This window comes from Microcaecilia unicolor, chromosome 5 (genome assembly GCF_901765095.1).
Source record: "Microcaecilia unicolor chromosome 5, aMicUni1.1, whole genome shotgun sequence".
In the NCBI taxonomy this organism is placed as follows: domain Eukaryota; kingdom Metazoa; phylum Chordata; class Amphibia; order Gymnophiona; family Siphonopidae; genus Microcaecilia; species Microcaecilia unicolor.
The window spans coordinates 97,194,388-97,220,119 of NC_044035.1; the positions used below are offsets into that span (position 1 = coordinate 97,194,388).

The following is a 25,732-nucleotide window of genomic DNA, read 5'->3' on the forward strand; positions in this document are numbered from 1 at the left end:
GACGCGCACCCCCCCCCCCCCCCCCAGCGGCGTGCACCCAGGGCGGACCGCCCCCACCCTTAGTACGTCACTGGAACTGAACCAAGTTCCCCACCCCGCTACACCAACCATTATGCCACTCCTCTACTCCATATGATCCAGTGGCTGCAACGTTTTACATACAGCGGGCCAATATATCGCCTGAAGACACTCTTTACAGCCTGCTACCCAAATGCCTGCCTGGGAATAGAGCAATCTCATAAATTGCAGACACCTACCAGAGTCTAAAATAGGGGAGCTGCCCCTTTCACGTCCCCTGTCCCGCCCCTTCCACGCCCTCACCTCCCCCCTGTCATCTCTCTCCTCCCCCCCCTCCCCTCCCCTTACTCTGCTATCCCTGGTGGTCTAGAGGTACCTCTTTGGGGCAGGAAAGAGCCCCCTCTTTCCTGCCTGAAGCGGCTAGCTGCCCTGCATCCTGTCCTGTGGTGAGTCCAGCTCTCGGCGTTTCAAAATGGCCGCCGAAAGTTGAAGTCTTGCGAGGCTGCTTCAACTCTCGGCGGCCATTTTGAAACGCCAAGAGCCGGACTCACCACAGGACAGGATGCAGGGCAGCTAGCAGCAGCGCTCCGGGCAGGAAAGGGGGGCTCTTTCCTGCCCCGAAGACGAAGAGGTACCTCTAGACCACCAGGGATAGCAGAGTAAGGGGAGGGGGGATAGTCGCGTTTCGTGGGGGGGGGGGGAGTCGCGCTGCACCCGGGGGGGGCGCATCGGCGATCCTCCCCGGGTGTCAGCCCCCCTAGGAACGCCACTATTCAGTTCCCATTGCTACTTGATGGTTGGCAGTGGGTTGAGATCCTGGGGAACCAGGTTCAATTCCCTGATATTTGGATTCTAATTTATGCAGATGGCATAACAGTATATGTACCCTTTGGAAGAGACTATTTATGTGTAATCTCCAGGGCAAGGTGAGGGCTGGATATGAGTGAAGAGTGGGCTGACAGTTTCAAGCTGAAAATGAATAAGGAGAAAACCAAATTCATAATATTTTGTATCAAGTTCAAAGAGGTTAATGATAATTTCTTTCTTATTGATGGTACTAACTTTCCTCTAGAATCATCCCTTAAGATTCTGGGAGTAATTTTTGTCAAATATCTTACGTTTGAAGAGCAAACTCAGGCAATGGTGATTAGAGGGGTCCTTTTTATGAAGGTGTGCCTAAAAGTGTCCTACGCTGGTGTAGGCATGTGTTTTGGACACGCGGAGGTCAATTTTTCAACGTGCCTGTAAAAAAAGGCTTTTTTGTTTTGTTTTTTTTGGTGACCAAAAATGGATGTGCAGCAAAATTAAACCCAGTACGTGCCCATTTTCGGCCTGACACCTTACCGCCACCCATTGACTTAACATTAAGGTCTCATGCGGTAACCGGGTGGTAATCAGCCAGCATGCTTAAACTGCGTACCCTACCCTCTGTTTTCTGTCCTACAACCAACTCCTAATCCACACTAGAACCTTGCCTCCTATCCCATGACTCTCTAATTTTCTCAGGAGTCTCTCATGAGGTACTTTGTCAAAAGCTTTCTGAAAATCTAGGTAATACTACATCATCCGGCTCACCGTTATTCATGCTTTCAAAGAAATAAAGCCAGTTGTTGAGGCAAGACTTCCCTTGGCTGGACCTATGCTGACTCTGCCCCATTAAACCATATTTATCTATGTATTGTGTAATTTTATTCTTTATAATAGTTTCCACTATATTGCCCTGCAATGGCATCAGGCTTACTGGTCTGTAATTTCCCAGATCACCCCAGAGCCTGTTTTAAAAATCAACGTTACATTGGCCACCCTTCAATCTTTAGGCACTCTGGACAATTTTAATAAGAAGGTTACATATTACTAACAGCAGATCAACAGTTTCATGCTTGAGTTCTTTGAGTATCCTTGGATGTATGCCATCTGGTCCAGGGGATTTATTACTCTTTAATTTGTCAATTTGGATCAGTACATCTTCCTGGTTCACAGAGATTTCTTTCAGTTCCTCTGCATCATCACCTTTGAAAACCATTTCCGGTACAGGCAGATCTCTTGCATCTTTTTCTGTATAGACCGAAGTAAAAATTCATTCAGTTTCTCCGCTATGGCCTTGTCCTCCCTGAGTACCCCTCTTGCTCCTTCTTGATCTTACGGTCCCACAGATTCCCTCGCAGGCTTTCTGCTTCTGATATACCTGAAAAAGTTATTACTGTGCGTTTTATTCTCTGCGGCAAGTTTCTCTTCATATTCTCTTTTAGTTGCCTTTATTAATGCTTTGCATCTGACTTGTCAGTGCTTATGTTGCTTCTTATTTTTTTCATTTGGGTCCATTTTTCATTCTTTGAAGCACAATCTTTTGGCTCTAATAGCCTCTTTCACTTCACCTTTTAACCATGCTGGTTGTCGTTTTCTCTTCACCTTTGCAAATACGTGGAGTGCATCTAGTCTGGGCTTCCAAGATGGTATTTTTGAATAATGACAAGCCTGATTTAGTGTTCTAACCTTAGCAGTTGATCCTTTTAGCTTCTTTTAAACTATTTTCCTCATTTTATTATTGTTGCCCGTTTGAAAATTAAATGCAGCTACAGTAGATTTCCTTTGTAGATAGTAGCTCAAACTTATTCACGTTATAGTCACTGGTCTGCCACCTCTTACACTATGCCCTGTACGCCACCAAAGACCAGATACAAAATGGCTCCCCCTCTTGTCAGTTCCTGGATCAGTTGCTCAAAAAAAAAAAACAGTCATTTATTACATCTAGAAATTTTATCTCCTTGGCACTCCCTGATGTAACATTTATCCAGCCAATATTGGGGTAATTGAAATCACCCATTATTGTAATGTTGCACAATTTGCCAGCTTTCCTAATCTCTGTAAGCATTTCTTCATCTGTCTGTTGTTCTGTCTCGGCGGATGGTATTACAGCCCTTCCAAAATACTCTTTCCCTTCACACATGGAATTTCTATCCATAATGATTCCATGTGATTTCATGTGGAATGTTTATTTTATTTGACTCAATTCCCTCTTTAACATATATCGCAACCCCCCTATGATTTGGTTCTCTCTATCATTGCGATACAATTTGTACCCTGTAAAAACAGTGCAAATTGATTGTCATCTTTCCACCAAGTCTCTAAAATGCCATCTACCTCATAATTTAGTGCTATATACTGTAACTCTCTCTCTCTCTCCATCTTATTTTTTAGGCTTCTAGCATTTGTATACAGGCACTTCAGATTGTGTTTTTTCTTGGATTTACAAGCTGCTTAGAAGTTGAAGAGGATAACATGCATCCTTTATCCTGCTCACTCATTAAGCACACCTGGCTTACTTTCAGCATTGTTGAAACCTCTCTACTGAGATTCCCTAAATGTCCTGATTCAGTAGTATTCTTCAAAGATACTCCACACCGAACCATGCGCTCCTGGGTGACTATCGGCTTTCTCCCCCATTCTAGTTTAAAAGCTGCTCTACTTTTAAAAAGTTAGCACCAGCAGCCTGGTTCCATGCCTGTTAAAGTGAAGCCCATCCTTTTGGAACAGTTTTCCCCTTTCCCAGAATCTAATTCAAAATAAAATTGAAAAGTATAACAAAAAAGGCTCATTTAGGGCTCCTTTTACCAAGCTGTTGGTGTCAGCACGTGTTTATACACGCACCGAGGCCTCCTTTTACTGCAACTGGTAAAAGGGAAGTCTCATCTTCCTACAGGAATTGACTGGGCGGCAAGTAAAGCACTTGCCATGTGGCCATTTCAAGGGGGAGCCCTGCGGTAACTGGACAGCGTGCTGCACTGCCCGATTATCGCCGGGTACGCTGCAGTTCTGCGGTAGCCCAGCAGTACTTCCTGTACAGCGAGCGGTAAGCCGGTGTTGGACTTACCACCGCTTAGTAAAAGGAGCCGTTAGTTTGGCCGGTAAATATATTCCTAAAATCTTAGAATGTTGGCCATACTCTACAAGAATATAAATAATGTTGATTTTTGCCTGTGCTTCCTTCTTCACTTAAATGTAATTTCCTTTAGAGAAATGCTGTTTTTAATCATTCTGGCACATGTGTATTGTATTTGAGACAGACTGTGGGATGGAAAAATGTAAGAATTCTTAAACATTAATGAATGATTCACTTTAACTACAGACAGCAATGTGAAGCAATATGCTTTGGAAGACTCATGCCCATCAAACATCCACACATTTTCTGAAGTTCTTAGAGTACCCAAATTGACCTTGTTTAGCTGAATTTAAAACCTTGCTATTTATTACCAAAGCAGTTGAGGTTATATTATTTTGCAGGTTTAAATAACAAAGAACAATCTATTAACTTTTAATAAGTACCAAAATAAATGAGTTGATTAAATCCTTTGTTACATATGGAAAGGAAATACATTCTGCTTTGAAATGCTACACAGATTTGTTCATTGTCATGTTCATCATGCAATGAACATCAGACATTGTTCTTTAAATTTATAAAATTGATTTATTTTTGTATTTCATTAAATACATAGGGAATTCAAAGAGCATGGGCTTTATGCTGGCTGGGTTGGACATGGTCTGTTGTTGATGCAGACCAGCTAAGGACCTGATAGATATATTGTCCCTCCCTAAGTGGATTCTTGATAGCCATTATATGGCAACCCATGGTAGCTGGGAGCTAGAAAAGCAGACTGTGTAGTCCCAATGGGATAATGCTAATGACTGGCTGATTTGCCAACAAAGGACTCTGTGCTGGCATACTTTTTTGAATAAGCATAATTGATGGCTTTATTGAAGATTTTGGCATGTTTTATGATTGTTTTCTATTGGTTTTATGATTTAGCATTTAGGGTCCTGTTTACTAAGCTGCGCTGTAAGCACGCAAACTTTTTATTCAGCACATGCTAACGCTAGAGACATAGGAATATAATGGGTGTCTCTTTCGTTAACAAGTGCTAAATAGTTAGTGCTCCTACAACGCAACTAGTAAACAGTGCCCTAAATGCTAAATCATAAAAAGTTTGTTCGCCTACAGCATGGCTTAGTAAACGGGGCCCTTAATTTTGATTTATTTCATGTATAATGTAAGCCGTTTGGTATTGTAAATTTGTGGTATATACATAATTTTAAATAAATACATGGTCCTAACATGAAGACTAATTTTTGCCCTTAACAGGAAATGATAGAAATTGTAAATCCAACAAATATGCATTTCCCAGCTCCTCTGGAAGAAGGCATACCATGTGATATGTATTCACAACGTATAGCAAAAATACCTGGAACAGAGGAAATTGAGGTAAGATCAGAGCTTTAATTAGTTTTATTTGTGGGGGTTTCAACAAGTGAACAGTTACAAGAAAGCTTTCTGATGAGCCTTAGTATGTGTCACTAATCTATTGATATAAATATAGTAATATGTGATAGAATTAGGGACCAATTTTCAAGTAGCTCTTGTTACAAAGTGCTCAGGTATTTTTGTACCTGTGGCTCTAATAGGTCATTTTTATAAACAACATAGAACATTTGAATTTTCATATGTTTGTCCCACAGACTGGACATACTGCCAAGAACATCTTTTTAAATCTGGCTAAAAGTATGTGTATTGTGAAATCTGCATGCATTTTTGGCAAGTATGAGAGCTGTAGTTTTCATCTAAGGCAATAAGCTAGGAAGTTAATGTTAAAAGGCTTATACACAATTTGCACATGGAAAATATGGCGTTTATACGTGTGAATCGCACCTAAGCGGAAAATGAAATTTTAGAAGATTAGCGATTTATACATGGAATTGCCAGCTATGTTTATAGTTCCATATGTATAAAACAGGTATGTTGGGAGCACTATATTGGCGGCACTATGGTTTACACATATAGAATGCATTTTGCAAGGCATATAAGTGTGCAGGATGATGCATATAAACTTGCACATTTTCAGCTCCTGTAAGTTACATACAGATGCTGACCTTACTTGTCTTGTGGAGTGTGGTTTTGCTGACTAGAGGAGATCAGGTTGCTAGATTTTGTCCTTGTATCCACATTGGTCTGTCCTTGACTATCAAATATTTCCCTTCTTGGTGCCCTCTCCTTATTTTCCCTTCTAACACCCCCCCCCCCACCCCCGGGGTGTTAATCCTCAACTGTTCTTTCCTCTTCTCCCATCTGTGCATCTCTCAAATGCTCTGGGTCTTCTGTCCCTAGGTGCGTCTAGCTGGTTGTGTCTCTGCTGTTTGGTTGTCTGTAGCCATGAGTAACCCGAACAAATGGTTTGTTCAGGCTCTACTGCATAAGGCACATGGGATTCAGAGAAAGGTCATAACTAGACATCCCTATTGGATTATTTCTAGGCCTCGGACCCAATTCTTAGACCTCACAGATGACCAGACTCCATTATGATAAGGCTTCCATCCACCATCTGTGCCAGGAGCTAGAGCCTCTCCACCACACAGCCTATGCTGGTCCACCTGAAGGTTACCACAGCCATAGTCTTTTTCACCACTAGTGGTTTCCACTCTGTGTTGGGGCCTCCACAGACAATCTGCCATCTTAAAGTGCATCTCCAAGTTTCTGAGGGCTTTTCTCACCCATACCTCTAATTACATATCCTTCCTTCAGTGTGAATCAGAGGCAGAAACATATGACCCAGTTCTATGAAGTGGCCCATAGATTGCACACTTGTGCCCTTAAGGCCTCCATGAGGAAGGAAGGAGACCTACTGTAACAGAAAGGCTTTCATTCACTCAACATGCAAGTGAATGCAGATATTTTCCCTAGATTCCTAGGGATCATGCCATTCTGGAAACTGTGCCAAGTTTGAGAGTGGCCAGATTCTGGCAATTGGTTGCTTGGTAAGCCCTGCAGTACCCGACACAGACATCTCTACATGCACATGTTATCATGTCTTAATGCCCACTCTAAGTGCCCATCATATTTCCTGAAGCACCCTTATAATGCCTACTCACCACAGCTCACATCCTGTTTCTCACATTATGACTGCCATCTGATTTTGCCTCTCCCACACAGATGATAGGGACTACCTTCAAGGGGAGGGTTTCATGACCCCCCACAGTAGTAGTGTTACGATAGGGCCCACCATCAAACCAGGAACATCAGAGAGAGGACCTTTTTGACCTGCTGAAAAGCCATTTCTGGTACTTGGTGCCTGGAACAATCAAGGGAGAACCTCTGTATAGCCCAGCCAAAGTATGCCACATATTCACGACACTGCATACTATACAATATGGCAAAAAGATGCAGACTACCCCTTCCTGAGGGTGTAAGAGCAAGACACAGAGGAGGATTCGAAACCTACACAGGAGGAGCCAGCCCATCTCCAGTAGCTTGGCCAGACAGCAAGAAATAAACATACAGGGGTTTTTTCAGTGAAGGTAAGTGAATGTATTTAAAGTAAGAGTTAATACAGTTGCCATTCCAGCCCAGCTTTCTATATCATATTGATAGCATTCTAGTAGGGCCACAGGGTTTCAAGTGAAAGTCAGGATGGACACTCAGCGTTGCACCACCTCTATGGATCACCAGTTGGTGTCATGACATGTGATGTGTGATTGGCATTGCAGGACTCGCATGCATTATATTGGCCAATTCTAGAGACTCTCCTGTACCCAAGCTATTAAACTGTATGCTATATGGTTATAGTACGGGGCATGGAAAGGCCCTGGGTGTGCAGCTGGCAACACTCAGCCATCTCTGCAGACCAGCTCTCAGGCTATCACTAGATAGCATATGCTCTGGAGTGAGACAAAAGGTACCTTGCTAATTGGAAATGCTGCATATGTAGAGAGCTCAGAAGACAACAGCAGTTCACATATGAGAATAGGGATGTCACCTGTCAGAAGGCAGTGCTGAAGGACAAGTCACTGTGAGTGGTATTGGAGAGAAATATACAGAGTCTGAGCTATGTGTGGATAATGAACGTAAGAATGGGATGAGAATGCAGAGAGTAAGAGATGAGTAAGGGGTTTTCATATTCTGAAATGTGTCCAGCTGGCCGATCCCCCGGACAAGAACGCCTCATAAATCTCCAGCCCCTGGTGTTCCTGGTCAGTGAAGGATGTCCTTGGACGGGTGGGATCTACCACTTGCCTCATCTTAACATTGCATCTGTGTTCTCTCCATTTTCTTTTCAGACCTTTTGCAATAGTATTGTATGGGAACCAACAACCATAACAAAAGTTACTATTCTCAGGACAATCTAGAGGTGAAGGCATAGCACTCATCACATACTGATAGCCTAAAATATGGGACTGGAGGTGGCGGGGCGTGATTGTGATTGGATCTGTGTACTGAATGCCTCAATCGTGCAGTGGTTGCATTTGTAGCCTAGCCCATAAATGGATTTGCCATAAGTTAGATTATTTATTTATTTGTTTGTTTGTTGGGATTTATTAACCACCTTTTTGAAGAGATTCACCCAAAGTAGGCTACAGCAGGTACAGTTTGGCATAAAACATACAATTTTGTTAATAGTATAACAATAGTAAAATGACCAAATATAAGCATGAATATAATCAATGAGGTAAACTTGGAGATGGCAAGGACTAATATGATAGTTTTTTATTTATTTATAAATTTCATATATCCTACCCATCTACAGATCTAGGCAGTGAACAATCGTGACATACATTATCAGTTCAAAACATGTATAAATTAAACAAAAATATTACAATCGGAGAATAAATTAAATCCTTTCTAAACATCACATTTGCAGGCCCTTTACTCCAGACAATGTGAAGACATTCTGGGGGGGGGGGGGGGGGGAGGCTTTAGTTCTCTGAATATAAGTAGGTGTGTACTAGCTCGCGAATAATCTGCCAGTTACCAGAAAAAGGGAATATCAATAATTCTCTAACTTGATGACTGAAATGAGGGAACATTAAGGAGGACTTTATCTGCAGAATGCAAAGTCCGTGCAGGTCTGTAAATCTTTATGGTGGTTGCGATGCACAAGGACATACTGTTATGCAAAGCTTTAAAAATCAGTGTCAGAACTTTAAAACAAATTCTCTATACAATAGGGAGCCAATGTAATTGCTTCAAGGCAAATGAAATGTGTTCATAATGAGATGTTTTAGAAATCAAACGAGCAGTCACATTCTGAGCAACAAAGTACATTCTGAGCAAGTCCTAATAAGAGTGTTTTACAGTAATCCAACAAGGGAAAAATAAAAGCCTGCAGTAAAGTTTAAAAGTTAGAAAAAATTCTCATATATTGCAAAGAGTTTTAAGCTTAAAAATCTTTCTCAATAACTCCTCTAAGATGTGGTCACATAGATAATGCCAAATCGAGTGTGATTCTTAACACGTTTCCCTGAAGACCCTGTCAGACATAAAAACATTTAGCAGCACTGTAAAACAATCATATAACAAATATGATAAATGTCAGCAGAATACAAAGTATGCCATAATTAACAGCATGAAAAACATTATAACATAGATATGATATTCATGATGACAGTACATTGCAAATGAAATACCTTAATAGACACACATTAAAACATTCAAATAACATAGATATAATGCTAACATCTTAATAGGTAGCCAAGGGGGCAAGTTCAGTTGAGATATAGACAGAAGAAGATGGGCAGTCCAGAGTCTTTAGGATAAGTGTGTAACAAAACTGAAGGCAAATTATATAGAGCGTTGCATAAGATATGAGGAACTGGTCAGTGTTGCAGGGTATGTAGTAAACTTGCCCAGGTATGGAATGAGTAGATAGTTAACACATGTATTAAAGGCTTGGGAGAAGACCCAGGCTTTCACCTGCTCCCTGAAGTAGAGAGAGTCTTGAGTTTGGCATAGCCTCTCTGGGAGTGAGTTCCAGAGTGTGGGGGCTACTCCTGAGATGGCTTGCTGGCAGGTGTCACATTTCTTTTGATGAGGGAACACATAGTGATGGTCCTTGAGAGGACCTTAGAGGTCTCAGTGTGTAGAGGGCTAACTTATTCTTTAAGTGCTCTGGCCCATTTTTTCTAAGAACCTTGAAAATCAAAGATTTGTTTTATATTTGGCCCATTAAGGTACTGGTTACCAGTGCAATATGTTTGTAGGAAGGGTGTGATGTGGTCACACAGTTTGCAAAAAGTCATGCTGTAGCATTTTGAATTAGTTGGAGCAGGTGCAAATTCATTTTGTTTTCATCAATGTACAGCGTATTACATTGATGTTATCATGACATGGACCACTGTGATATATGGGGGGGAGATTATGTAGTTGAGGTAGGTTATAGAAACAGTTTTTTAATGATTGATTGAATTTACAAGATCAAAGTAAGTGAAGAGTCTATGCCAAGAATCCCAAAATGTCTGTTCTGTGATTTTAGGTGGCGTTCATATTTCCCAAATAGTATTTTGAAGTCATGTATCTGTCCACTTGTGTTAGAAACCCGAGGAATCTCTGTTTTGCCTGAGTTAAGGCAGAGTTTGTTGTTTTTTGCCCATTCAGGCAGGCAGTTTACTCACAGCTGTGGGTAGATCTTTAGAGACAGGAGAAGTTCTGCAGGATTGGAGATAAGCGGATGTGGTCCCTCTTCACAAAAGCGAAGACAGGAAAGAAGTGGGAAACTGCAGGCCGGTAAATGGAATGGCTGCTGAAGGAAAAGATAGTTAACTTTCTAGAGTCTAACGGGTTGTAGGATCTGAGGCAACATGGCTTTACCAAAGGAAAATCCTGCCAAACAAATCTGATTTCTTTGACTGGGAGACCAAAGAACTGGATAAAGGAAATGTGCTAGATGTAATCTACTTGGATTTCATCAAAGCTTTTGATATTCTACTGAAGACTCTTGAATAAGCTGAGAGGGCTAAACTAAGACCCAAATGGTGAACTGGATTGGAAACTGGTTGACAAAAGGCGATAGAGGGTGGTGGTAAATGGAATTTGCTCAGAGGAACAGAATGTGAGTAGTGGAGTGCTTCAGGGATTGGTGCTGGGGCCAGTTCTGTTTAGTATATTTGTGAGAGATATTACCGAAGGGTTATAAGGAAAAGTTTGTCCTTTTGCAGATGACACAAAGATGGCCAATAGAGTGGACACTCTGAAGGAAGTAGAAACCATGAGAAGAGATCTTCAAGAATTAGAAGAATGGTCAAAGGTCTGGCAAAGAAGTGCAGAGTGATGCATTTGGAGTGCAGAAGTCCAAAGGAGATGTACAAAATAGGAAGAGACAGATTTATATGCACAGCTCAAGAGAGAGACCTTGGGGTGATGGTGTCTGAGGACCTCAAGGTGACAAAACAATGCAACAAGGCAGTGGCCACGGCCAGAAGGATGCCAAACTGCATAGAAAGAGGTATAACCATCATAAGAAAGGAGGTACTGATGCCCCTGTACAAGTCATTGGTGTGGTCCTATTTGGAGTATTGTGTCAGTTTTGGAGGCCGCATCTTGGTAAGGACATAAAAAGACTTGAAGCAATTCAGAGAAAAGCGATGAAAATGGTATGGGGTTTGCGCCACAAGATGTACGAGGAGAGACTTGATGACCTGAAGATGTACACCCTGGAGGAAAAGAGTTACAGGGGTGATATGATACTGACATTCAAATATTTGAAAGGTATTAATATGCAAACAGACCTTTTCCAGAGGAGGAGAGGAGGTAGAACTGGAGGACATGAATTTAGATTGCAAGGGGACTGACTCAAGAATAACGTCAGGAAGTACTTTTTCATGGAGAGTAGATGCCTTGAATGCCCTCTCATGGGAGGTGGTAGAGATGAAAATGGTAACAATTCAAAAATGCATGGGATAATCGCAAAGGAATCCTATTTGGAAGACATGGAACCAAACAAGATTAGAGGTGATTAGATGGCAACCCCAGTAATTTGAGAAGACAAAGCCAGTGGCTGGGCAGTTTTCTACGGTCTGTGCCCTGATCATGGCTGAGTATCAAAAGAAAGCACCAAGAGCCTTCAAATACGGGACAAAAGTTCCTTTAATCACACAGCTTGGAAAACAATCTTCAAAAAAAGACCTGACATGGGCCGTGTTCAGCGCACAGCACCTGCGTCAGGGGTCACAAGAATTATAGTATCAAATATGTGCAGTAGCGAGGTTGCTCCTCCACACATGTATTGGGAATTAAAGCGCTGTCCCTTACTAAGTTTTGCTTTGAAACTTGCTACATGGACAAGTTTTCATATGGATGTTTGCTTATATACTTTTTTATGTTTAATTTTTAGTGAAAAATAACATGCACAGGCTTGAAAATAGTCTACATGCATTTTCTTCTTCAACTTAAATGCTCCCCTATAATTGCCACTTCTAAACGAAGCTTTACTATGCACATAGTGAAACAGCACATGCACATTGAGGGGGGAGGGGGGGGATTTTCAAACAGCTAGTTGACGTAGTTAAATGTTTTTTATCCTTAAAAATCACTTTGATGTTCACTTTCTTAATTAACAGTACTGGTGATACATTCAAAATCAATTTTGCAGTACCAGAATTCATATATGGAAGCTTAGTTCAAGTTCATTTTCAGGTAACAATCACATCCATGAAACTTAAATGTTATGGTCTTGGCTGTGCCTCAGGACCCCAGGGCGGGGGTTTGTGGCGTGTCTTGGCTTTACTTGCTGGGATGGGCTGTTGGTGGCGCCACTCTGGGGCACTTTGGGGATGGCAGGGGCGTAGCCAGACTTCTGCAGGAGGGGGGTCCCAGAGCCCGAGGTGAGGGGGCACATTTTAGCCCCCCCCCCCGCCCACCTCTGCCACTACCACCAACAACTTTGACCCCCCCCCGCCAATGACCCTCTCGACCCCCCTCACACCGCCAGCCCTCCACCGCCGTCGCCTACCTTTGCTGGTGGGGACCCCAACCCGCGCCAGCCAAGGTCCTCTTCTTCCTTCGTTCTGTTTCTGAGTCTGACGTCCTGCACGTACTTGAGCAGGCGTAAACTTCATTGATGAAGCCCTTGTCTGGCATTTCAAGATTCCTACCCAAGGTTTGTCCAAGCCCATTCAGGCCTCCTCAGTCTGTGGAACTATTCAAAGATATCTGAAAACCCGGATGGTTCCAATATGCTTGTGCATCGGTGACCATAGGGAGGACAAAACTTTATATGTCTTCCAGACATCCATGAAGCCCGTTGTCTTGGGATTGCCCTGGGTACAAGAACACAACCTGACCTTGGACTAGGAGAGCGGTGAAATTTCCACCTGGAGTGACTCTTGTCAGCAGCATTGCTTGGATTTCAAAGCACCAGCTGTCACCATAGCCATCACCGGTATTCCTGATGTTCTGCCCTGGACCAATGGAGTTTGGGCTGAGGTATGTCCCGAGCAGCAATCTGAAATGTGTCTTCCTCATCTGGATAACGACCAGGCTGTGGCTGTCCTATGGGGAGAGAGGCTTCTTCAGAATAAAGCTTGCGTATGTCTAGTATCTGAGACCAAGGCCATGGCAGACTCCACATCCAGGAATGCACCAAAGGAACAACCTGTTTCTTATATTGGGCCTGAAGAACTGGACCATGGAGACGTGGTCCAGTACAATCCTGATTCCAGGAGGTCTTACGATTCTGAAGGCAGCTCGTAGACGACTCCCAGTCTTGTTCCTTTGCTCCTAAGAAGGTTCAGGCTTCTCAGATACTGTACCCTAGACCAAGGAGATGAGGCCCCCTTGAGGAGGGGTAACGTCATGGCCCTGGCAGTGCACCGACCTCAGGACCCCCGGGCTGCGTGTTTGCAGTGCTCCTCGGTGTTCTTCGCTGGGGCAGGCTACTAGTGGCACTGCTCTGGGGCACTGTGGCCGTGCTGACTCTGCCCTGCCGGGGGATGGGTCTCCTAGGCGCGTGCGTGCAAGGGCGGTACCTTTGTAGTCTTGCAGCGTGAGTTGGACTGCAGTGATCCTCGCTGACATCATCCCCACCCCCACCCCCCTTCGCAATGGGTCGCTTGTTTAAGTTTCTACCTTGCATGTCTCCAGCCCCAGCTGAGTCTGCCTTGCTTTAGTTCGGGACAAGTTTCCAGCTGTACCACAGTTCCTGCCTTGTGCCTGGCTGGGGGACTTGCCTGCCACAGTCGGGATTCAGCTGCAGCCCAAGGGCTCACCTTCCCCGTGTTCATGACACTTATGTTTATAAGTAGCCACCCTTTGAATTAGCGTTCTTTGGAATATTAGTTTTTGGTACTGTATTATGCAGTACTTGTCATGTATCTAAAAGAAGCCTGTTAACTTCGAACAGTTAGTGCAAATAGCATTGAATGTGATTGAGATTGTGTTGGTATACCTTTAGGAAAGATTCTGATTTTCAGGTTTAAGTTTATCCAGTAACAATTCTGTCATTACTTTTCGTAACATTTAACAAAGCCATTTTGCCAAATATGCTTCTTTAAGGGCCCTTTTACTAAGACGCGGTAAGCACTCATATGTGCCTACCATATGGCAGAAAGCACTGCCGTGGGATATGCTGAACTGGATCTGGATACTGTTCTGAATAGATTTTGAAATTTCCTGCTGAATATGTTAATGTTTGGGACATGATTTTGGACATTGGTATATAGTCCCCCCATTTTTCTGTTTTGGTGGTTTAAAAATATAGTGGGATATGCTGAGGCATCCTGCAGTAGTGTAGCCATCAGCCCGCACTAATCCCGTGCTGAAAAATATTTTTATTTTTCAGCGCAGGAGGTGTTACTGTGGGCAGAGAGTAGATGTGCCCTGCGATAATCTGCGCACTGCCCAATTACCGCAGGGTTGTACGGGAGCCCTTAGCACCAAGAAAACAGTAAGGGCTTCCACGGTGATGGCCACACGCTAATTGGGAAAATTAGCACATAGCCATTAGAGAAAAGTATGGAAATGTGGTCATTATACAACCGCACTAAAAGTGGCCACAGCACATGGAAAACCTTTGCACTGACAACAGCACAGGCCACTTTTTATCATGGCTTGATAAAGAGCCCCTTAATATGTAAAGATTTTGTGTAAGAATGTATCCTAAATTATGTACCAGCAGAAAGATTTCAAATCTGTCATTGTCATTTTTAAGCAGTTTCTCATAGTAGCAAATTATTGTTGTCCTAGATGTCTGCTGGTATTTAAAAAACGAACAACAAGACAAAAAATGGATAAATTAATTTGACTTCATTCAGATTCTGATAACTTTTAACACTTAGAACTATGAACAGTACCAATTATGTTTCCAGTACTTGATAAGATTACATTTAAGCTAAATTCTGCAAAAGCTTGCCAAGCTTGTTTTATTCTAAATATGTAGCTTGCTTGCTTGCTTGTTTGTTTATTTATTTATTTATTTGGCTTTATTAACAGTCTTGTTTGCTTAAATTGAAGGTCATTCATAGCCCAAAACATGACCACATTTCTCTGACCATCAGGCTAAAGGAGCAGAGGCAAAAAGGAACTATCCAGTGATAAAACAAAAAAAATTTACTACATTGTGAGGGAGTGAATAGTATAGTGGCAGATGTCCCTAGGAACACTCCCTCACTGAGGTTGCAAACTTGTCATGTCAGAGGCTGAGTCAGAGGGGTTGGGGCACAGGCAAGGAGGCGGTCCTGAGTTAGAACTGTTCAGGGAGATCTTGAAGCAAAAGGCTTCCCAGGATATGTCCCAAGGCAAGAAGTCTCTGAAAGGGAAGCTCATGAGAGCAAGGATCTTTCCAGCATGTCCTGTAGGCTGGAGTACCTGGGGAAGGTCTAAGGAAGTAGAGTGGCCTTCAGTGGACGTTTTTACCCTGAGTTTGTGTGAAAAAGAGGTTCTCCGAGGACAAGCAGGCTGCTTGTTCTCATGACTGGGTTGACGTCCACGGCAGCCCCCACCAACCGGAACAAAACTTTGCGGGCGGTCCCGCACGCAGGGCATGCCCACCGCGCATGCGCGGTCGTCTTCCCGCCCGTGCGCGACCGTTCCCGCTCAGTCTTTTCTTTTCCGCGCTGGAGAGAGCTGTGTTCGTCTCTCTCTCTGTCAGCCACGGAAACCGGATCGCGCTTTTGCCGCGAGTTTTTTTTTTTTCTTCGTTGTTTTTTCTTCGTTTTCTCTGTTTTATTTTGTTTCAAAAAAAAAAAAAAAAAAGAGAAAACTTTGTTTCCCCCTCGTACTTTTAGCGGGGGTGTCTCGTTGCGGCCTTGTGGCCGCGCGGTCGATTTATTTTTCGAGGTGTGATTTTTACCGCCACCATCGACGACTTTGACTTCGCCGACACGATTTTTCCGTCGATGTCCTCGAAGGTCCCGAGTGGATTTAAGAAGTGTGGTCGGTGCGGCCGGCATATCTCGCAGACTGACACTCACGCTTGGTGCCTCCAGTGCCTCGGGCCGGAGCACGATACCAAGACGTGCACCTTGTGTCTCGGTTTACGGAAACGGACACAGGTGGCGAGGCAAGTTCTGCGGGACCGTCTTTTTGGAACTTGCGCCGGCCCCTCGACGTCGACTTCGACGGCATCGGTGTAAACAGCCGGATCTTCGGTACCAGTACCGATGTCCACGAAATCGGCACCGATGGCACCGACCCCAGGAGCACAGGTCCCGTGGCCCGCCGGTCTTCCGGAGATGGCAGGGGTGAGCGGCCGCGTGGGCAATCGGCCCCGGTCGCTCCCTCTACCCAGGGCCCTCGGGACCGAACCTTGTCGGACCCGATCCCTCGAGGCCGAGGGGGATCTACCTCCTCCTCTTCTGTACCGCCGAGCGCCGATGACGGGCACCGAAAAAAGACAAAAAAGCACCGTCATCGCCCACGGCGCATGTGCTACCGGCTCCAGAGATGATTCGACGCCGAGGAAGCGGCAGCGCCGGGAGGAGCGTTCCCCCTCGGTGGTAGAGGTATCGTTATGTCAGGGCACCAGCACTTCGGTGCCGTCTCCTGGACTCGAACAGCTTCCGGCCCCCGACACCTCTACCGGCCCCCTCGCCTTTCCCGACAGCGGGCCTGGACGAGTGCCTCCGAGCCATTCTTCCGGGGATCCTGGAAGGGCTGATGCGCCAGACTGTGCCGGCGCCGGGGGTGCTTGCGCCCTCGGCGCCGTTGATGGAGGCGCCGGCGTGCTCTAGCCCGTTGCCGAGGCCTTCGACACCGACGCCGCTTGCTGTGCCGGTCTCGACCGCCACGCAGGTGGAGTCCCCGTCGACGTCGATGGAGGGAGCTTCATCCCCGCCGGTGCGGGAGTCCACCACTCGACGACGCCACCGAGGACTCGGTGCCTCGAAGTCGAGCCGGGCCCGGTTGAGGTCTGAGCTACAGGAGCTCATGTCCGACACCGAGGAAGAGGCCTCGTGGGGGGAGGAGGAGGACCCCAGATATTTCTCCTCAGAGGAGTCTGTGGGCCTGCCCTCTGACCCCACTCCTTCACCAGAGAGGAAGCTCTCGCCACCTGAGAGCCTCTCTTTTGCCTCCTTCGTCAGGGACATGTCTATTTGCATTCCCTTCCCAGTGGTCTCTGTGGATGAGCCGAGGGCCGAGATGCTCGAAGTCCTCGACTATCCATCACCACCTAGAGAGTCCTCCACGGTACCGTTGCACAATGTCCTCAAAGAGACACTGCTTCGGAACTGGTTGAGACCTTTATCTAATCCCACCATCCCCAAGAAAGCGGAGTCCCAATACAGGATCCACTCAGACCCAGAGTTAATGCGGCCTCAATTGCCTCATGACTCGGCGGTCGTGGACTTTGCTCTCAAGAGGGCACGGAGTTCGAGGGATACCGCCTCGGCGCCCCCGGGGCGGGAGTCTCGCACTCTGGACTCGTTTGGGAGGAAGGCCTACCAATCTTCAATGCTCGTGACCCGCATCCAGTCCTACCAGCTCTACACGAGCATACACATGCGGAATAATGTGAAGCAACTGGCGGACCTGGTCGACAAGCTCCCCCCGGAGCAGTCCAGGCCTTTTCAGGAGGTGGTCAGGCAGCTGAAGGCGTGCAGAAAGTTCCTGTCCAGGGGTATATATGGAAACCTGTGATGTGGCATCTCGTGCTGTGGCCAAGGTATAGTGATGCGCAGGCTCTCATGGCTGCGTGCCTCTGACCTGGACAACCGCACCCAGCAGCTGGCCGATGTCCCTTGCCGGGGGGATAATATTTTTGGTGAGAAGGTCGAGCAGTTGGTGGACCAACTGCATCAGCGGGAAACCGCCCTCGACAAGCTCTACCACCGGGCCCCTTCAGCATCCACCTCAGTAGGTGGACGTTTTTCCCGGGCCACGCAGACTGCGCCCTACGCCTACAACAAGCGTAGGTACACCCAGCCGGCCCGAAGGCCTCCTCAGGCACAGGGACAAGTCCCAGCGCGCTCGTTCCCGTCAACAGCGTGCGCCTAAGCAGCCCCCGGCGCCTCCACAGCAAAAACCGGGGACGGGTTTTTTGACTGGATCCATGGGAACATAGCCACCATCAAAGTGTCCGTGCCGGACGATCTGTCAGTCGGGGGGAGGTTAAAACTTTTTCACCAAAGGTGGCCTCTAATAACCTCCGACCAGTGGGTTCTCCAAATAGTGCGGTGCGGATACGCCCTGAATTTGGCCTCCCCTCCACCAAATTGGTCCTCCGGGAGCCCAATCCTTCAGCTCCCAGCACAAGCAGGTACTTGCAGAGGAACTCTCCGCCCTTCTCAGCGCCAATGCGGTCGAGCCCGTGCCCCCCGGGCAGGAAGGGCAGGGATTCTATTCCAGGTACTTCCTTGTGGAAAAGAAAACGGGGGGGATGCGCCCCATCCTAGACCTGAGAGGCCTGAACAAATATCTGGTCAAAGAGAAGTTCAGGATGCTTTCCTTGGGCACCCTTCTGCCAATGATTCAGAAAAACGATTGGCTATGTTCCCTGGATTTAAGGAACGCATACACTCACATCCCGATACTGCCAGCTCACAGACAGTATCTCAGATTCCGCCTGGGGACACAGCACTTTCAGTATTGTGTGCTGCCCTTTGGGCTCGCCTCTGCCCCATGGGTGTTCACGAAGTGCCTCGTGGTGGTCGCGCGTATCTACGCAAGCTGGGAGTGCACGTGTTCCCATATCTCAACGATTGGCTGGTCAAGAACACCTCGGAGGCAGGAGCTCTCCGGTCCATGCAGTGCACTATTCACTTCTGGAGCTGTGGAGTTTGTGATAAATTACCCAAAGTCCCATCTCAGCCAATCCAATCTCTGGAATTCATAGGAGCTCTGCTGAATTCACAGACGGCTCAGGCCTTTCTTCCCGAAGCGAGGGCCCACAACCTCCTGTCCCTCGCTTCCCAGACCAGAGCGTCTCAGCAGGTCACAGCTCGGCAGATGTTGAGACTCCTAGGTCATATGGCCTCCACAGTTCATGTGACTCCCATGGCTCGTCTTCACATGAGATCTGCTCAATGGACCCTAGCTTCCCAGTGGTGCCAGGCCACCGGGAATCTAGAAGATGTCATCCGCCTCTCCATCAGTTGCCGCACTTCACTGCACTGGTGGACCATTCGGACCAATTTGACCCTGGGACGCCCATTCCAAATTCCACAGCCCACGAAAGTGCTGACGACGGATGCATCTCGCCTGGGGTGGGGAGCTCATGTCAATGGGCTTCACACCCAGGAACTGTGGTCCCTCCAGGAACAGGATCTTCAGATCAACCTCCTGGAGCTCCGAGCAGTCTGGAACGCACTGAAGGCTTTCAGAGATCGGCTGTCCTGTCAAATTATCCAAATTCGGACAGACAATCAGGTTGCAAGCTGGGGGGCACCGGATCTCGCCCCCTGTGTCAGGAAGCCGTCGGGATGTGGCGTTGGGCCTGCCAGTTCGGCATGCTTCTCCAAGCCACATACCTGGCAGGTGTAAACAACAGTCTGGCCGACAGACTGAGCAGAGTCATGCAACCGCACGAGTGGTCGCTCCATTCCAGAGTGGTACGCAAGATCTTCCGAGAGTGGGGCACTCCCTCGGTGGACCTTTTCGCCTCTCAGACCAACCACAAGCTGCCTCTGTTCTGTTCCAGACTTCAGGCACACGGCAGACTAGCGTCGGATGCCTTTCTCTTCCATTGGGGGACCGGCCTCCTGTATGCTTATACTCCCATACCTTTGGTGGGGAAGACCTTACTGAAGCTCAAGCAAGACCACGGCACCATGATTCTGATAGCGCCTTTTTGGCCCCACCAGATCTGGTTCCCTCTTCTTCTGGAGTTGTCCTCCGAAGAACCATGGAGATTGGACTGTTTTCCGACTCTCATTTCGCAGAACGACGGAGCGCTTCTGCACCCCAACCTTCAGTCTCTGGCTCTCACGGCCTGGATGTTGAGGGCGTAGACTTCGCTTCGTTGGGTCTGTCTGAGGGTGTCTCCCGTGTCTTGCTTGCCTCTAGGAAGGATTCCACTAAAAAGTTACTTTTTCAAGTGGAGGAGGTTTGTCGTTTGGTGTGAGAGCAAGGCCCTAGAACCTCGTTCTTGTCCTGCTCAGAACCTGCTTGAATACCTTCTGCACTTATCAGAGTCTGGCCTCAAGACCAACTCAGTAAGGAATCACCGTAGTGCGATTAGTGCTTACCATCTTCGTGTAGAGGGTAAAGCCATCTCTGGAGAGCCTTTAGTCGTTCGATTCATGAGAGGCTTGCTTTTGTCAAAGCCCCCTGTCAAGCCTCCTGCAGTGTCATGGGATCTCAACGTCGTCCTCACCCAGCTGATGAAACCACCTTTTGAGCCACTGAATTCATGCCATCTGAAGTACTTGACCTGGAAGGTCATTTTCTTGGTGGCAGTTACTTCAGCTCGTAGGGTCAGTGAGCTTCAAGCCCTGGTAGCTCATGCTCCGTATACTAAATTTCATCATAACAGAGTAGTGCTCCGCACTCACCCTAAGTTCCTGCCAAAGGTGGTGTCGGAGTTCCATCTTAACCAGTCAATTGTCTTGCCAGCATTCTTTCCCAGACCGCATAACCGCCCTGCTGAACGTCAGTTGCACACATTGGACTGCAAGCAAGCGTTGGCCTTCTATTTGGAGCGGACACAGCCCCACAGACAGTCCGCCCAATTGTTTGTTTCTTTCGACCCCAATAGGAAAGGGGTCGCTGTCGGGAAACGCACCATCTCCAATTGGCTAGCAGATTGCATTTCCTTCACTTACGCCCAGGCTGGGCTGACTCTTGAGGGTCATGTCACGGCTCATAGTGTCAGAGCCATGGCAGCGTTGGTGGCCCACTTGAAGTCAGCCACTATTGAAGAGATTTGCAAGGCTGCGACGTGGTCATCTGTCCACACATTCACATCACATTACTGCCTCCAGCAGGATACCCGACGCGACAGTCGGTTCGGGCAGTCGGTGCTGCAGAATCTGTTTGGGGTTTAAATCCAACTCCACCCTCCAGGACCCGAATTTATTCTGGTCAGGCTGCACTCTCAGTTAGTTGTTCTTTGTAGGTCAATTTCTGTTATGCGCTCGCCGTTGCGAGGTTCAATTGACCTGGGTTCTTGCTTTGAGTGAGCCTGAGAGCTAGGGATACCCCAGTCATGAGAACAAGCAGCCTGCTTGTCCTTGGAGAAAGCGAATGATACATACCTGTAGCAGGTGTTCTCCGAGGACAGCAGGCTGATTGTTCTCACCTACCCTCCCTCCTCCCCTTTGGAGTTGCGTTTTTACTCATTTTTGCTTGTCATTCAACTGAGCGGGAACGGTCACGCACGGGCGGGAAGACGGCCGCGTATGCGCGGTGGGCGTGCCCTGCATGCGGGACCACCCGCAAAGTTTTGTTCCTGTTGGTGGGGGCTGCCGTGGACGTCAACCCAGTCGTGAGAACAATCAGCCTGCTGTCCTCGGAGAACACCTGCTACAGTTATGTATCATTCGCTTTCCAGTAAGGTAGGAGAAATTACTTGGAACCTAACTTAATAGACTCTGTAAAAGTGATTGTTTAACCCGTGAGAGCTATGTATGGGACCCTGATCCATGAGGGAAAACAGTGTATGGTGAAGTGTGAACTTACTGAGGACAGAGTACAAGGATTGTATTTGTAATGGTATAATGCAAGTTTATTCTATCTTCTTTTGTCGGAGGAAAAGACTCAGATTCTCTGCATTACGCCTAGCCAATATCACTTGGATTGCAGACTGCTACCTATCCTATGCAGATAATTATCCCTGTAATTGGGATCAGGTGCAGAATCGTCATAAGTCTAAAAAAAACCTCCATTTTCTTAACTTGGGTAACTTATATACGTTTTCATATTTTAATATCTATACACTTATCTGGGCTGTAGTATGATCAGTCGGGAATGCTCAGCATAGAGCCTCCATTTCTCATGCTTCCTCAGGAGTCGTACCCTCGACTACTACCCTTGCCCTACAATCAAAGTGTAGATATGCAAATTTAGAGAGTGGACCACGGTAGAGCTATTTCTAGAGAAATGTGCTTCTCACAAGGCTTGAAGCACATTTCTCTAAAAGACAGCTCCACCGTTGTCCACTCTCTAATTTGTATATCTACACTTTGATTGTAGGGCAAGGATAGTAGTCAAGGGTACGACTCCTGAGGAAGTGTTTGAGAAACGGAGGCTCTCTGTTGAGCATTCCCGACTGATCATACTACAGCCCAGATAAGTGGAATGCATTACCACTTGATTTGAAAAATATTCATGACCTTATCAACTTTAGAAAAATCATTAAAGACTTTCCTTTTTAACAAGACTTCCATAATAATTAATAATAGGAACTCCAACACCATCACTACTCATTTGATAATCTGTCTGTTTTCTGATTTATTGAATTGATTATATCCATTATGTTACACTTGTTATTTATGTAACCAATTGTTTATTTACTCTTGATTGATGCTTGTTAGCCACATTGAGTCTGCAAATAGGTGGGAAAATGTGGGCTACAAATGCAATAAATAATACATTTGTAATGTATAGAAAGCTTTTTAAAACATTTTTGTTTCAGAAATTTCTATCTTATTAATTGTTGTGTATTACTTGTAATTCCTCAGGATTTGTGCAAGTTGCTCCTTTTTTATATAATCTACATAGAACTTAGTAGTTGCAGACTATAAGAATAAATTGTCATGTAATGTATTGAGAGACTTTATTGAGAGTGCAGAACCTGTAGAGAAACAAGCCTGTTATTTTTTCTCTTTGTATAGAAGTAAAGCTTTCCTTTTGACATTTTCACTACCTGCTGTCTGTATTTTAAGAGGAGTCCAAACCTTCCAGTCGCTCTCACAATCACATACACATATAAATAAACCAAAAGCAAAGTCAATACAAATAGCCTGATAAGGAACAGGTCAGCTAGTTCAGTATCAAAAGATTCATAGGAAGACTGCCATATTTTGGTGTGTCCACCTGTATCAGGGGCATGTAAACCAATTTTCATCAGCCTAGACAATGTTGTACTGTAAGATGTCAGGGCCGGGGAGTAGGAAAAAAATACAAAAAAAGGAGGGAGCAAATGGGGGAACTTGTGGGAAACACTATAAAGTTAAACATATAGCACTGAAACATGTAGAGCTTCCTATGAACCTTGTATGACACTGGACTGTTGTTCTAGCACTGATCAGTTCCTTGTTGCTTCTTCTCCATTAACCTGGTCCGATATCCTCCCTTCCTCGGCATGAGGTAAATTGGCTCCAAAAGAAAAGGGAAAAAGTCATTGTTAGAGCATCTCCCAATGTGCCTTACTTGACCACCATCTGGATTACATTTTTTTTACAACTGTTATTTTTTTCAAACCACCTTTTATAGTTAGGAATTTTTTATTTCCTTGGAGTGTCACTTTTAGTTCTTTCTGTAATTTCTTTTCTTTGACATGGCTGCTTCAGCTGATTGTCATCACCACCATGGACACTGACCTGCGGGGTACCACAAGGATCGATACTGTCACCTATTCTGTTCAGTATCTACCTCAAGCCACTAGCTGAGCTGGTTCGGTCAATGGACACTTAGTTCTACATCTATGCGGATGATGTGCAGCTACTCAAACCCATTGAACCTGACTTACCTACAGCCTTAAATAACTGATTACTTGTCTAACGTCAATTCAAGAATGGGCTAAACAAACAAACTTTGCCTGAACCCTTTAAAGAATGTAGTAGATTGGTAAGGCAAAATTTCCTTTCACTAAATCCACATTGACTTTGTCTCATTCATCCATACTTTTGAATATGCTCTGTAATTTTGTTCTTTATAATAGTCTCTACAATTTGCCCAGCACCGACGTCACACTCACCAGTCTATAATTCCCAGATCTCCTCTGGAACCTTTTTTAAAAATCGGCGTTATATTGGCCACCCTCCAATCTTCAATTTTAAGGATAAATTACATGTTACTAACAATAACTCCGCAAGTTCATTTTTCAGTTCTGTTAGTACTCTGGGATGAAGACCCATCCGGGTCCTGGAGATTTGCTGCTCTTCAGTTTGTAGAACTGCCCCATTACATCCTCCAGATTTACAGAGAATTCATTAAGTTTCTCCGACTCGTCAGCTTTGAATACCATTTCTGGCACCAGTATCCCACCCAAATCTTCCTCAGTGAAGACCGAAGCAAAGATTCATTTAATCTCTCCTCTACGGCTTTGTCTTCCCTGATTGCCCCTTTTACTCCTTGGTCATCTAGCAGTCCAACCAATTCTTTTAATATCCTGCTTTTAATATACCTAAAAAAAAAATTCTAAAAAAATTACTATGTGTTTTGCCTCCAACGCAATCTTTTTTTCGAAGTCCCTCTTAGCCTTCCTTATCAAGCGCTTTGCATTTGACTTGACATTCCTTATTCTGTTTCTTATTATTTTCAGTTGGTTCCTTCTTCCATTTTCTGAAGGATTTTCTTTTAGCTCTAATAGCTTCCTTCACCTCACTTTTTAAACCATGCCATCTGTTGTTTGGTCTTCCGTCCTCCTTTTTAGTATGCGGAATATATTTAGCCTGGGCTTCCAGGATGGTGTTTTTGAACAGCATCCACGCCTGATGTAAATTTTTGACCATTGCAGCTGTTCCTCTAAGTTTTTTTTTCACCGTTCTTCTCATTTTATCATAATCTCCTTTTATAAAGTTAAAACGCTAACGTATTTGATTTCCTATGTATATTTACTTCAAAGCTAATATCAAATCTGATCATATTTATTTATTTAGATTTTGCTCAATCTTTTTCAGTAGTAGCTCAAGGTGAGTTACATTCAGGTACACTGGATATTTCTCTGTCCCAGGAGGGCTCACAATCTAAGTTTGCACCTGAGGCAATGGAGGGTTAAGTGACTTGCCCAAGATCACAAGGAGCAGCAGTGGGATTTGAACCGGCCACCTCTGGATTGCTCTAACCACTAGGCCACTCCTATGATCACTGTTATCAAGCGGCCCCAGCACCTTTGCCTCCAGCACCAGATCATGTGCTGCACTAAGGACTAGGTCTAGAATTTTTCCTTCTCCTCGTCAGCTCCTGTACCAGCTGCTCCAAAAAGCAGTCCTTGATTTCATCAAGGAATTTTACCTCCCTAGCGTGCCCCGATGTTACATTCACCCAGTCAATATCAGGGTAATTGAAATCACCCATTATTATTGTGTTGCCCAGTTTGTTTGCATCCCTAATTTCCTTTAACATTTCTGCATCTGTCTGTTCATCCTGGCCAGGCAGATGGTAGTACACTCCTATCACTGTCCTTTTCCCCTTTACACATGAATTTCAATCCATAGTGATTCCAAGAAGTGTTTTGTTTCCTGTAGAATTTTCAATCTATTTGATTCAAGGCTCTCATTAATATACAATGCTACCCCTTCCACCAATTTGATCTACCCTATCATTACGATATAATTTGTACCCCGGTATGACAGTGTC

The 25,732-nt window shown here is 45.4% G+C and overlaps 1 protein-coding gene across 4 annotated transcripts in view; it reads left to right on the forward strand.

Moving 5' to 3' along the window:
* The window catches only part of CABCOCO1 (ciliary associated calcium binding coiled-coil 1), a 165,753-nt gene that overhangs the window by 84,628 nt on the left and 55,393 nt on the right, over positions 1–25,732 (forward strand). For all 4 annotated transcript variants that reach the window (XM_030204840.1, XM_030204837.1, XM_030204838.1 and 1 more), the window contains one exon: positions 5,156–5,275. In XM_030204840.1, coding sequence (XP_030060700.1) covers positions 5,156–5,275 — 120 coding nt within the window. The remainder of the gene's footprint in view (positions 1–5,155; positions 5,276–25,732) is intronic.